The sequence below is a fragment of the Chaetura pelagica genome, unplaced genomic scaffold (assembly GCF_000747805.2).
Source record: "Chaetura pelagica isolate M959 unplaced genomic scaffold, ChaPel_1.0 scaffold338, whole genome shotgun sequence".
NCBI classification, from domain to species: domain Eukaryota; kingdom Metazoa; phylum Chordata; class Aves; order Apodiformes; family Apodidae; genus Chaetura; species Chaetura pelagica.
In genome coordinates this window covers 1,683,262-1,696,174 of record NW_009954114.1, presented here as the reverse complement: position 1 = coordinate 1,696,174, position 12,913 = coordinate 1,683,262, and the positions used below count along the sequence as shown (strand labels likewise).

General features: G+C 37.8%; 1 protein-coding gene across 1 annotated transcript in view; it reads right to left on the bottom strand.

The window, feature by feature from the left end:
• The window catches only part of LOC104393153 (metabotropic glutamate receptor 5), a 196,279-nt gene that overhangs the window by 181,917 nt on the left and 1,449 nt on the right, over nucleotides 1-12,913 (bottom strand). The window contains exon 2 of the mRNA XM_010002620.1: nucleotides 5,253-6,134. Within this exon, the coding sequence (XP_010000922.1) occupies nucleotides 5,253-5,931 (679 nt within the window). The 5' untranslated portion in view covers nucleotides 5,932-6,134. The remainder of the gene's footprint in view (nucleotides 1-5,252; nucleotides 6,135-12,913) is intronic.

The following is a 12,913-nucleotide window of genomic DNA, read 5'->3' as shown; positions in this document are numbered from 1 at the left end:
TTCAAGAGTAAATCACAGCTTTTACATAATGGAATGAAACTTATCCCTTGCCATCCCAAATAAATTTGGCCTATTGTGTTTCAGTTATACCCCTGTGCTGTTCTGTTTTTCCAGCATACATCAACTCTTCAGTCCATTCAGAAAGGCAAAATAAATGGTTTCCAATGGCAATAAAAATTGCCTTTCAAATGATTCATTCATTTGCCTCCAGGCAAATTTTAAGCACAGACTCAGTGATTGACCTTGTTTCTGATGAGGAAAGCCTGATCCAAATGTCATTCCAGTCAATGGGGGAGTGTTGAGTTCAAGTAGGCTTTAAATGAGGCCTTCAGACCCCAAAGATAGAAGAGGAAATTGCATATATTTTTCTCTGGTCTTTCAGAAAGACTAGAGGATGCTTTCATATGGGAAATCAAGTGAACAGACAGGTTTTTTTGTCTCTTGGGGCAGACACCCAACCTCTCCCTGGTTTCCACGGCCATATTTATTAGTTTTGGTGCTGAGTGGTTAAACAAGAAAAGGCTGAGACAAAACTCCAAAGATGCTTGAGTTGCATAGCCCATCTGCATGCCAGTCATCACCACCCAAAACCCAGATACAGACACAAATTTTCCTGTCTACTCCCTTGTCCATGCATTAGTTCCCCTGGGGGTGGACAACTGTTACATAAGCTAAAAAAGATCTCTAAATTTCTTTGAGAAATTGAGGGACTAAACCAGAGGGCTTTCTCTGTTGCCCTGCTTTGCCTGAGAGACAGACAGAGTTCCTGACTGCATTATTGACCTGTCTGTTTGCAGAGTTGATTTAAGAAGTGAAAATTTGTTTAAGTTTAAGGAAAGTTTGTTTAAGCTCTGTTCTTACCACAGTGGTGGAAATAAAATATCCACAAGGCCAGCTGAAAGAATGAGACCAGTATGCAAATGTCAAATAAAATGGTCTCCAGCACAACCTGTGTGATGGTTGCAGCAATCCATAAAGTTGAAGGCACTTGTTTTAAGCTTGAAGTCCTCAGTACAAGGAGTTTCCCATCACATTTTCCCTCTTTGCCCATTTCCTCTTGCCTCCCTGACACACAGTGTAAATATGTCTGTTTGTGGGGTCATGGTGAGGCCTGGATTCCAGAACTAATGAGGTTTTTTAAAAAAGTGATCTGAGGGTAGGTGAAAAAGCTTTATTTTAAAGCCAGACTGATTCAGAGTAGAGCTCCACAAATCATGAAATACAAGGCAGAGTTGCAGAGTGGGGGAAGATAATGACACCAGTGGCACCTGTCACTCCTGCCAGAGCTGAACAAGGCGAGTTACAGCCTATGACTGTCTAAGACTTGCAAAGATTTCTGATTGGCATATGTGAAATACACTACACTAAGTGGAGATGACTGTTGCTTTATGAGAAATAGCCTGCATTTGTTACTCATATTTCCTACTAATAGGATCGCAGAAACTTCCTCCTTAAAATTACAAGAACTCCACTGACAATAGTGCTTGCTACCTTCCAAATTCTTAGGGAAAAATTACTCTTACTGGTTACTTGTGCACCTGGAAGCATCATCCAGATTAAACCATAATATTAAAAGGAGCAAAGCTTATGAGAACCCCTCAAAATTTTTGCATATTTTAAATCTGGAAATCCTCAATAAGGATTTAATAATAAAACTTCAGATCAGATTCCCAAAATATTAATCCACTAAAGAAGGAAAGACCCAAAAAGAAGCTTTTTATTATGAATCCACTGACTTATCCCAGGTTTTTCTTATATGAGAACAAAAAGAAACCAGTAACTCCATATACTGATGGAACTACCAAAGCGATGAAACAATCATGCTTTTCCTGTCTCTTCTCTTCTCCCAGTTTGGCATTACAAGAGAGGACCAACCCTTCCTTCTCTTGGAAATCCTTCCCAGAAACCAAAAAATCATATTTCAGAACAATCTGGTAACAGCAAGAAGATTATTAGTTAAAGATAATGACCACAGATGGCCAGAATTAATAGAGGCACTGAGAGAAGACCCTCTATCAATGGGTGGACAAGATTCTAAGTCAATAAAAATTGCAAGGAGTGGGATTTAATATTTTTTCTTTCCCCTTTTTTGAAATGACATCTATGAATGCAGGACATTGAGTACAGGATTATATGGTGAAAGAGACCTGGGGGTCCTGGTAGACAGGAGGATGTCCATGAGCCAGTAATGTGCCCTTGAGGTCAAGAAGGCCAATGGCATCCTGGGGTGCATTAGAAAGGGTGTGGTTAGTCGGTCAAGAGAGGTTCTCCTCCCCCTCTATTCTGCATTGGTGAGGCCGTATCTGGAGTATTGTGTCCAGTTCTGGGCCCCTCAGTTCCAGAAGGACAGGGAACTGCTTGAAAGAGTCCAGGGCAGAGCCACAAAGATGATGAAAGGAATGGAACATCTGCCTTATGAGGAAAGGCTGAGGGAGCTGGGTCTCTTTAGCTTGGAGAAGAGGAGACTGAGGGGCGACCTCATCAATGTTTACAAATATGTAAGGGGTGAGTGTCAGGGGGACGGAGTTAGGCTTTTCTCAGTGATGACCAGTGATAGGACAAGGGGTAATGGGTGTAAATTGGAGCATAGGAAGTTCAAGGTGAATATCCGAACAAAATTTTTTACTGTGAGAATGACAGAGCACTGGAACAGGCTGCCCAGGGAGGTTGTGGAGTCTCCTTCACTGGAGACATTCAAAACCCACCTGGATGCATTCCATGTGATGTACTCTAGGTGACCCTGCTCTGGCAGGGGGGGTGGACTAGATGATCTTTCAAGGTCCCTTCCAACCCCTATGATTCTATGATTCTATGATTCTATGATATTCAGAATGTTTACAAGTAAACAGGTGTTGTACTGACAAGAAAATTATTATTAAAATAAAAATAATATAGAAAAACCTCTTATGCTTTTGTATTCAATTCCTGTATCACTTATCTAGAGGAAGGTTTTCTGGAGTTTAAAAAAAAATCTTTCTGCTCCTGGAAGGGACATCATCTTCCATAATCTTTAGAAAGTGTCCAGAAATCAGACATTGTCACATTTCAAAGAAATACCTTGACTGCCTTGTATTTCTCTATCCCATTATAAATACCATCTGTTCTATTGTTAGAAAACAGTTGTGTGATGTTATTGAACTGGAAAGCATATTTATCATCATGTCCAGACCATGCAAATAGATGATTGAATCATAAGATTCCCAGAATCCAAGTTTATTGTTCATTCACTGATGTCCAGAGTTATGTTGCTGAAAACGTGTCACATGAATGACATGAATCCTCAGGTATTAACAATATACAACATATTTTTTTTCCATTTTAACACCAGCAGAAGTAGGCATATGTTGTACTTGATACATCATTCATCTTTTTTCCTTCTTCATGCCCAGCTGCTCTGTCATTTTCTACTCTTGTTTTGCCCATAGAAGGTACCCCCAACTTCAACCCTTGTGTCCCTATTCCTGTCTTTCCAATGCACAGTGCAAAGTTCCTCTGCCATAAGATCAACATGCCGTATGTTACCATCTGCTCCAAACAGAGTGTCCACAGGAAGTGGCAGAAATAAGTAACCTCACTCTGCAGAATCAGACCTTTATATAAGCTTGACAGTTCCCACACTGAATATATAAGCATTGCTTCTCAGTAAGCAGAGGTGTAAAAGTTTTTCATAGCAAAATTTAAACGTGTCACCAAAAGTAGTCAGGATATAAAATCTTATGCTAATGTGCTCCATCAGTGACATTATTTTTTGACATTGATATTATTCATATGTATTGGTGTAGTGAAGGCTTCACAGCAAACCATGCCAAAGGCATCAGCTGGCACAGAGTATCTCCACTACATGATGCGATGTAGGGTGATTTACAAGCCATTATATTGAACTGTTAATATATTCATGCATCCCCATACAAAAGAGGCAACAGTTTTTTACCAGCTTTTGTTATCTTGATGGAAACATGAATGCAACAATCTGCATGTAATTTTTATTTTTTATTTTTTTAAGTACGGTAGAGCTCTCTGCGTTTATGTAGGTGGATGACGATCTCTACATACTAGCACTGGACCAGCATCCCCCCCAAAAAGGGCTTTGAATAGTGTGAAGGCTGCCAGAGAAGCATACTCAGTGTGTGGGAAGGACAATCTGCTTTCTATTGGTTGTAATAAAGCCAGCAGCATCTGCTGCTGTTCAGAAATGCTGTCGCCACTACTCAATCTCTTAATAACATTTTTCGTTCTTGTATCAAATTCTGAGCCTTCCATTCCAAGTTGGTCTCTGAACAGAGATGACCCAGTGAGATCCTAAAATTCATCACAGAACCTAATTCCAGAAAGCTCATTAAATGATGCTGTCATTAACAGGGACTAGAGAAACCTACTCTTAAGGCAGAATTAAAATCTAGATACTTATAGCAAGATGAACCCACTCAACTCTGGCAATACAAGGAATAATGAAATCAGGTAAACTTTTCCATAGAAATTCCCTTTAATCATATGCTCTTCTGAACACTTGGTAAAAAGCTTAAGTTCTAGCTCAAATTAATAAAACCAAGAAAGCAATTTAGCACACAGTTCTGATTTTCTGGATGCCTGATGGAGCATAAGCTTGTGAAGAAAATTTGAGGACACTTTCCTTGTTGAATCCCAAAACCAAAGGCCAGATGCAAAGTAGGAAGTGACTGTGACACTTCATGGAATATAATAAAAAGGACAGAAATTCTCCAGGAGTTGGGACAACTTGCATTCAGTATTATCCAGAACTACATGTTTTCTAGTATTCATGCCTCCGTGCCTCAGACATTAGACAGGAACATGTTCTGACTCAGCTACAGTTTCAAATGATGATTTAGTGCTCCCTGGCACTGGGAAAACCAGACTCGTTCTCATTACCCATTGATACTAATATAGTTAAAACTATTATTCTACATAAATACACTCATTGAGAGATAAAACAAATAAATAAATGTTAACTAAATCAAATTAAAGTCACTGAGGAGACTTCAGAGTAAGCACTTTTTAGTAACAAGTGACCCTAAAGCACACACAATCCTGCAGTACAAACTTAATTTTCAGCCATTATCAACATGATGTTACTGTAACCCCATAGGGAATATGAAATAGGTATTAAGCAAATTTAGACTGTTGACAACTGCCTGGCAAAAAAAAAAAACAACATAAAACTACCATCATCTATCTATTGGACCACATTGAAGTAGTTCAAAAGCATTTTGTATGGGTAAAAAACAACCTCTTACCTTCAGTATGTACAGCAGAAACATAGGTCCAGTTATAGCGCTTGACAATGTCCACCATAGCCCGTGCTTGCTGTGCATCAGATGGCACAACTCTCATAAAATACTTGAACAGAGTTTTGTCACTTAGGTCCATGCTTGTGGCAGAATAAGCAATCTGAGGTATATTGAAAAGCTGCAACAAGTTCTGGACCTGGATAGCAACTGAGCTAGAGCCGGGTCCAATGACACCAACAATGGGTTTCTTGGAGCGGAAAGACGATGAAGATCCATCCACACATCGCACCATCCCTTCCTCTTCTTCTGATGAAATTAGAGAGTCCCTTATAAACTCAATGCTCTGCTCCAGGGCCACAGCAGAATGCCAGCAAGAGTCCCTTATTTCACATCCAAGTGTTATATTTGGCAACAGTGTGGGGTCCAAATTAATTCTGTCAAGGGTGTGTAGCATTGCCTCTACTCTTTGAATGCCATACTGCTCTCTTACCTCTCCACATTTCCTCTCATGAACCTTATCAACAGTTGGTTGATGGTGGACAGAGAATAGAGCTCCAATGATAATATCACCAGGCATGTGTGCAACCACTCTTCTTTCATTGGCCTGTGCAGAAACCAATAGCCCAAAGTTCCCATGGACATCTTCCTTCAATAACAGGAATGCAAGGACGAGCAGAAGGACCATTTTAGGAAATGGTTTAGGCTGGTAGAGACAACATGATGAAACAAAACTGGAAAGCTGGTGAAAAGCAGTTATCGAACTTTTAGGATGAAAGGAGCACTGTGCTGATGGTTAACCAGGGCTTTACGTATGTTCTCTAAAGAGTCACCATCATCTCCAAGTGGACAGCTATGCAGAGATGCACATGTGATCATAATCCTCATCACCTTCAAAAATAAATAAAGATAAAAACCTTTAAAATCTATCATACAGTCAGCTTTGTAATCTGTTTTAAAATTGCACCTATTCCTAGCACTGTCAATGGCTGTAATACATTGTCTCTGTATAGACACTTGCTTCTGTCACTTTTCGGGCTGGAAAACCTTGTTGTACCTCAGTGCTTCACAGTCGTAAGCCTTTACTTCTCCTGATATAGATCTGTGTTTTTTCTTTGACACTCCTGTTTAAAAACTCTTTCAGGAAATGTTTTCAAAAGGACAAAAGAAAGAGAAGTATTTAATTCCAAAGAAGAAAGATGTTGCCTTGTCAAATGTGTGTCTTTCAGACACTTCCTACATCACAAATGCACATGTCACTTTAATGTATCTAGGGCAGTATTATGTTATCAGTTACAGCACCAGGAAATGGCTGTTGACAAACAGAACTGTTCCTGAAATATTCTAAGGAATGCAGAACCTGGTTCTTCAAATCTGTAAATCTGTGTTTTTCTTTGTAAACCACAACATCAAACAAATTAACTTTGAAAATAAGTTAGGATCACAAAAACTTATTTTTTTATTTATCTTTGAATTTGTTTCAGGCAATTAATACTTCAGCAGAGGAGAAACAATTCTAAAACAGCAGGGCAGTGAAATTCTATTAATCTTTTTATATCCTTAAGTCAACCATTCGCAATAAGCAATTAGACAAATCCTGGTACTGTGGACAACTATACAGACTTTGCTGCTAGAAAATCAACATAGAGACTATAGAGATGCTTTACTGACTAAAATGTTTGATCTGCTATGTTTTCTGATAGTCTGCAATTCAATCTGCATTAAGCTTTAATGTTGATGAGGGTTGAAAAAAAAATAATGGAAAAAAATAGAATTAGCAAAGAATTTGTATATTGAAGATGGTCTGTACAAAGCAGTGGATTTGCAACAGGCTGCTTCTGGTTTTAAATAGTACTTAAAACAGTAGTTTGTGCAGGTCTTGATCCCTGAGCACATAAAAGTATCATGCATTGCAGTACACCTGCCAACTGATAGTACAGAAAGTTGAGCACACTCTTCTAGGAAGATGCTGAGCTGGTTAGTGAACCAAATGTCCAGTTTCATTACTGAAAAAAAACAGTAAAAACCAGCACACTTCTGGGACAGAGGCTGATCTCTGACATAAATCTTTTGATGTAATGAAAAGGAACACAGAAAGCTCCACCATATTTCAGACCCACCAGTCATTTCTAATTCATTAACAATTAGTAATAGTGCTCAGATGCTACAAAGTGAAAGAAACCCTTGCCATAGGATATATGTCTCTGTTTCTTGCAGATTCAAAATTTAGCAGTATTTTAATCTTAAATTTACCCTCCTCAGTTAGGTCATTCAGTGAAAATCTTCCCGATTCTGAAGAAGAAATGTTTAAACCTAGAAACACTTTTCTGCTTGAATTTAGTCTTCCTTAATTATTATTATTTTACCTAGACATCTATAAATTATAAACTATTTACACAGAGGAAATAATGCAATAGTTTTAGTGAATATTCACAAGTGAAATCCATGTCTTTAAGAGGAGGAAATATTGAATAGAAACTGTTTTGTAACATTAATCACAATATTAATAGGTTCATGTAATATTAATCTCTAGTAATAGAAAGTTTTAATAATGAAATATGGTTCAGACAACAGTAGAACACTTCAATAAGTTATTTTTTCTAGTCTGTGGAGAGTTAGTTTATCAATACTGCAACCCTTTGCCACTGAGGAATAACAGCAGTTCAGTTCAGGTTAATTAGTCTCTAATTACAGAATATCACTACTGCTTATGTCTTCCAATTGTTTGTTCCATGACTCTGAAGATGGTACTGTATAATTTGCACACAGTTTAATGGATGAAAATCAGAGGATATCTTTGTACAGTATCATAGATATTAAATTCCTATATCTCTGACTAATTTAATGTATTGTCACTTAAAAAAAATAAAATAAATCTTTAATTGTCTACTAATGCATTGATACTTGAAAAGAAATAGTGCTTTACTTTTTAAAAACATGGATGCTTATTTTTCTGAGCTTCTCAAATTAAGGCTACAAGTACAGAGCTCGACTATATCTAGATAAATGCCAGCTTTGCCTCAGACTGTAACTGGATATACAATTAGATGCCTTTTTATAACATAGCTGCCGGTGCAGCTGCGTATGTACAAAAAGAGAGAGTTCAGAGGATTGAGGTGAGTTTGTGACACAAAAAAAATTATCCTGTTTCTTTCGACCATTTTCATTCTATAACACACAACAACCAGGATTCTGGACAAGTTTAGTAATGCTGTTCTTGGTCTTATATCTATGGATTAAGCAATTTGCATGCACAATATAAGAGAAAGAGAGGGCAGCAAGGCCATTTCAATTTTCTTCATTCAAAAAAACAGCTGTTTGCTCTTCTCTGTCTACAGTTGTATCTATCAGTATAAAATTACAGGGTAAAGAATGAAGTCAAGCTGAAGGTCTCCTTTATATTTTTTATTCCAAAACAATAGCAGATGTCATGGCTGGTGGGTTCCTGTGGCCCAAAAGCAAGTTCTGAAAGCAATCAAATTCTCCCACTCCATAGCATCTAAAGGAAAAGATGGGGCCAGAGGCAGGGTGCAGTTGCTCCAGAATCACTGAAATTTCTTCACATGCTACACTGTACTAAACTGAAAGCCAACTTACTTGGGAGTTACAAAGCTGTTACTAATTACACTAAGAAAACAGCTTACATTTTATAGTATTAGGTTTAGGACTAACGTCCAAAGCATCTGAAGTCAGTACTTTCTTTGGGCTTTCATGATGCAGTGAAACAAATTAGAACTTTTATTGACATGGCTAAGTGAGCCTCCTAAATTTCAGTGGATAAAGATCTGGTTCAGTGGGCTTACTCTTGCTCTTATGAACCTAAAAATCACAGAATGGTTGAGGTGGGGAGGCACCTCAGGAATTTGTTTTGTCAATCCACTCTGCTTCATGTCCAGTCAGGTCTTTAATATCTCTGAAGAAGGAGACTTCACAATCTCTCTGAGAAACCTGTTCCAGTGTTTGACCATAATCACTGTTAAAAGGGTTCTTATTTTTGTTTTAATAGTATTTCCTATATTTCAATTTGTGCTTATTGCCAGTCATCCTTCTGCTGGATATAGCTGGTCATGGCATGTGAACACATCCCATTTTAGGCCACAATGTCTGAGCACAGACCTGATAGACTAAGCACACCAATTGCATTTCCTGGAAAACATCTTCCTGAAGTGAGGATGGCTAAGGGAACTGTTGAAATATGCAATTTTACTGTGCTTCTTTCCCAAGGGAGTCACATACAAGTCACTCCACATTTTTATTATCATTCTTTCCTACAACAGGAAGCTTATTATTACAAGCAGGATGAGCACTAAAATAAAATCAAGCAAAATCTCATAAGCTTAAATATAACTCCTGCTTGAATGGTTAACCTTAAAAGGAGTTGGAGAGGCTGTAACCTTCAGACTGAGAACAGAAGATTCAGCAGAATCAAAGATAGTGAACTCCTGAATACATGTATAAAGTAATGAGAATTGTTTCTCAATTAATAATTTATCTGCATTTATTTGTTTTCATTGATGGACAAGCAAATCAACATGCAGAGCACTTAGGGTCAAATCTACTTTTCACAGTGTTCAATTTCTTTAGCATCAAGGGAGTTATTCCTAATTTACTGCAACATAAGCAAAATGAAATCAGGCATTTAATTACTGTTGTATCAAGGTTTATAGCTTATTTCAGCTATGGATCTAACTATAAATTAATCCTGAAGTTTCATGCTTTAACAATAGATGACAGCCACCATGGTCTCAGTCTTCTGATGCACTAGCTGTATACTCAGAGCAACTGCAGAAGTAGTGAGGCAGGGAGATAATTCTGCCTATCAGTCCTTTGCTCAGTCTCATCCTAGACAAAAATTCTAGGGCTACCCAGATGACTGATGACACAGATCTGAGGAACCACTCTACAGGTTCCTATAACCTTTACTTTTTCTGTTAGTAAAAACTTTGTGCCAGTCTCTGTCAGGAGAAATTCTCAGCTGTTCCTTTAGGGCAGAGATTCAGTTACTTCATGTTGAGATTTAACCAAGTGGAAAATAAGCATCTGTAATATTACAGGAAACATCCTACAATCCTGAAAATTATTTATTTCAACCTCAAATGCAAGTCCATCTATGGTTACTGTCTGTACAAACCAAAATAAATATAAAGAGCCCTAGCATTGAACAGTATTAATTAAATTTTGATCAAAAATTAACTATGAATACCAGCTCTCAACGAGATGATTTTCCACTATATACGTGACTGAGAGTTTATACATGGGACACATCTAGCTTTTCTTAAGGGCTTCTACTATCGCAGGTGTACCTGTGTTTAAACCTTCAAAATAAAACCCTTTCCCCTTCTGACTTACATTATTAAAGCAGCGCCCACTAGTGACCTCAGAGTGAAAGACCTGTATTTTTGGCAATTGAATTCTCTTGGTTGTGTCGCTTCTAATAGGTAAAACATAAGCTCAGTAAAGGAAAGGGTTTTTTTCAATAGCCTATTTTGTATCACGGAAAAAAAAAAAAAAAAATTAAAAAATCAAAGAGGAGTGATACTTTCATTCTGTTATTTTCTTTGTAATAATTTAGTAAGTTTTCAACCTGTTTGTTCATGGTATCTAAACGTTCAGACATTTTTTTTTAATAATAAAAATGAAATACCTGAATACTCAACCACAGGACAGTGTTGTGGTGCGGTGAGAGCTTATGGTAGAATCCAGGAAAGCACTTAGGAATATGCTCATTGTTAAACATATTAAGAATGTTATTGGTCAAACATCTGTAAAGACTTACCTAAAGTTTAACATCTCTTTAAAGCATTTTTCAAATCAGAGCAGTCGCTAAAACTTAGGCCTTACATTGATATGTAGTGACAAATTTTATTCATATGTTATATTTGTATAGCCTGCAGCCATTCACCTGCCGATTAAATGCTTTCCAGGCATTTATTTACAGTACATGCTGCAATTCATTCAACGCCATCAGATATGAGATATCTGTCGTTAGAGATATGGATCACATCAGTATATCCTAAGGAGCTAGCCCAGCTTTCAGCACCAGAGAAGACAAAACATTAGCAAGCAGCAGCTGAATTTCTGGTCCAGAGTCAGTCCTGCCACATTATACAGTGGAGATCTTTGGATAGAAAAAGATGGACCTGCCTTTGAGAAACAGTTATGTAAGAAGAGACCTTCTAGCTCATCTCAGTGGGGACCAATCTGAGGAAAAAATGATGCTAAACCTTTGCTCAGTTGTGCTGGCTGTTGGCATTGTAAATGCTAAGCATTGACTTCAAGTTTTTCTGGCAATCTACGTCTCTCTGTAGCTATAGAGAGGCTGAGGTTGCAGGAGGTCCCACACACCCACTCCTTGGAGGTGATCACACAAAACCTGATGCACTCAAATGGTGTTTAGCCGAAAAAACATGAATATGAGCAAGCTGTTCTGGACTGAGATTTCTACTGTATTTAAATTTCCCATTCACCAAAATGAATAAATGAATAAATAAATTGAAACAACCATTAGTCTTTGCATTCATTATTGGCTATGTGAATTCCAGTGGGCACTGGATCAAGCCCTTTGACAAAGGAAACAGCCTTACATAACAGAAGAAACTATGAACATGCTTCCTGTAATTCCACAGAGAAACAGGAGGAAACTAAGTAGCACAAAAGAATTACAACCATTTGGCCAGAACAGCCACTGAAAATAACAAACTAGTGTGCTAATCTCATGTATTCACAGATAATAAACATGGAATTTTAAAATTAAAAGCAAGTTCCTTAGCAATCCCAGGAAGTTCTCCCCCATGTTATGCCCACACACACTCTCTGGTTGGTAAAAAAAAATAATAATAAAAAGTCTTAATATGTAGGTACTTGACTTTCCAGTAAAACTTGCAATGATCTCTGCAATTCCGCTAAATATAGTATTGCTGGTGCTTATTGCTGCTGTTGTCAAAAGCCTGTTATACCATGCAATGGAGGAACTAGTAGCTCTGGTACTATTTCTCTGTGGTCCTAGACATCTTATTAATGAAATTGTATGATCTGGAGGAGGTGATCAAGAAAAGCAATAGAAATCCGAAACAACATTTGTTAGCAAGTTACAAGAGTGATGTTAAGGTAACATTCCAGTACTACCATAATATCAAAAAAACAAAACAAAACAAAAAAAAAACCCAAAAACACCAACTAGAAACATGCTGGCAAATAAAATTACAAAGAACTTAGACAGAGCCCCCCAAATTTCTCTCTGATCATTTGAAATAATGATTAACCCCGGCACTTCTGATCATGGAGCAGAAATATTAACATGTAGGTAAAGTATTTGAGAATGAGCAAAATATTAGTATGTGATAGAATGTTTAAGAATATAGTAGTAGTCATGATGATGATGATGATGGTGGTGATGATGATAATAATGAAATAATAGAAAATTTAAATACCCTGGCAGTTAACTCCTTTATACACCTTATCCTTTCTATATTGTTTATAGTGGTGTATTTTCAAGATGTGATATTTTCCTCCACTCTGCTTTCGAGCTTGTCCCCAGCTTTGTCATCAAGATCAGAAAGAAAGAAATGCTTGGCCTTGCCCTACACCCAGTCACCCCCCAGTCACCCCACCGCCACCAGAAAGCCCTTCTCGGGGAGGAGGTCGGATGGAACTGGGGCTGCCAGGGCAGC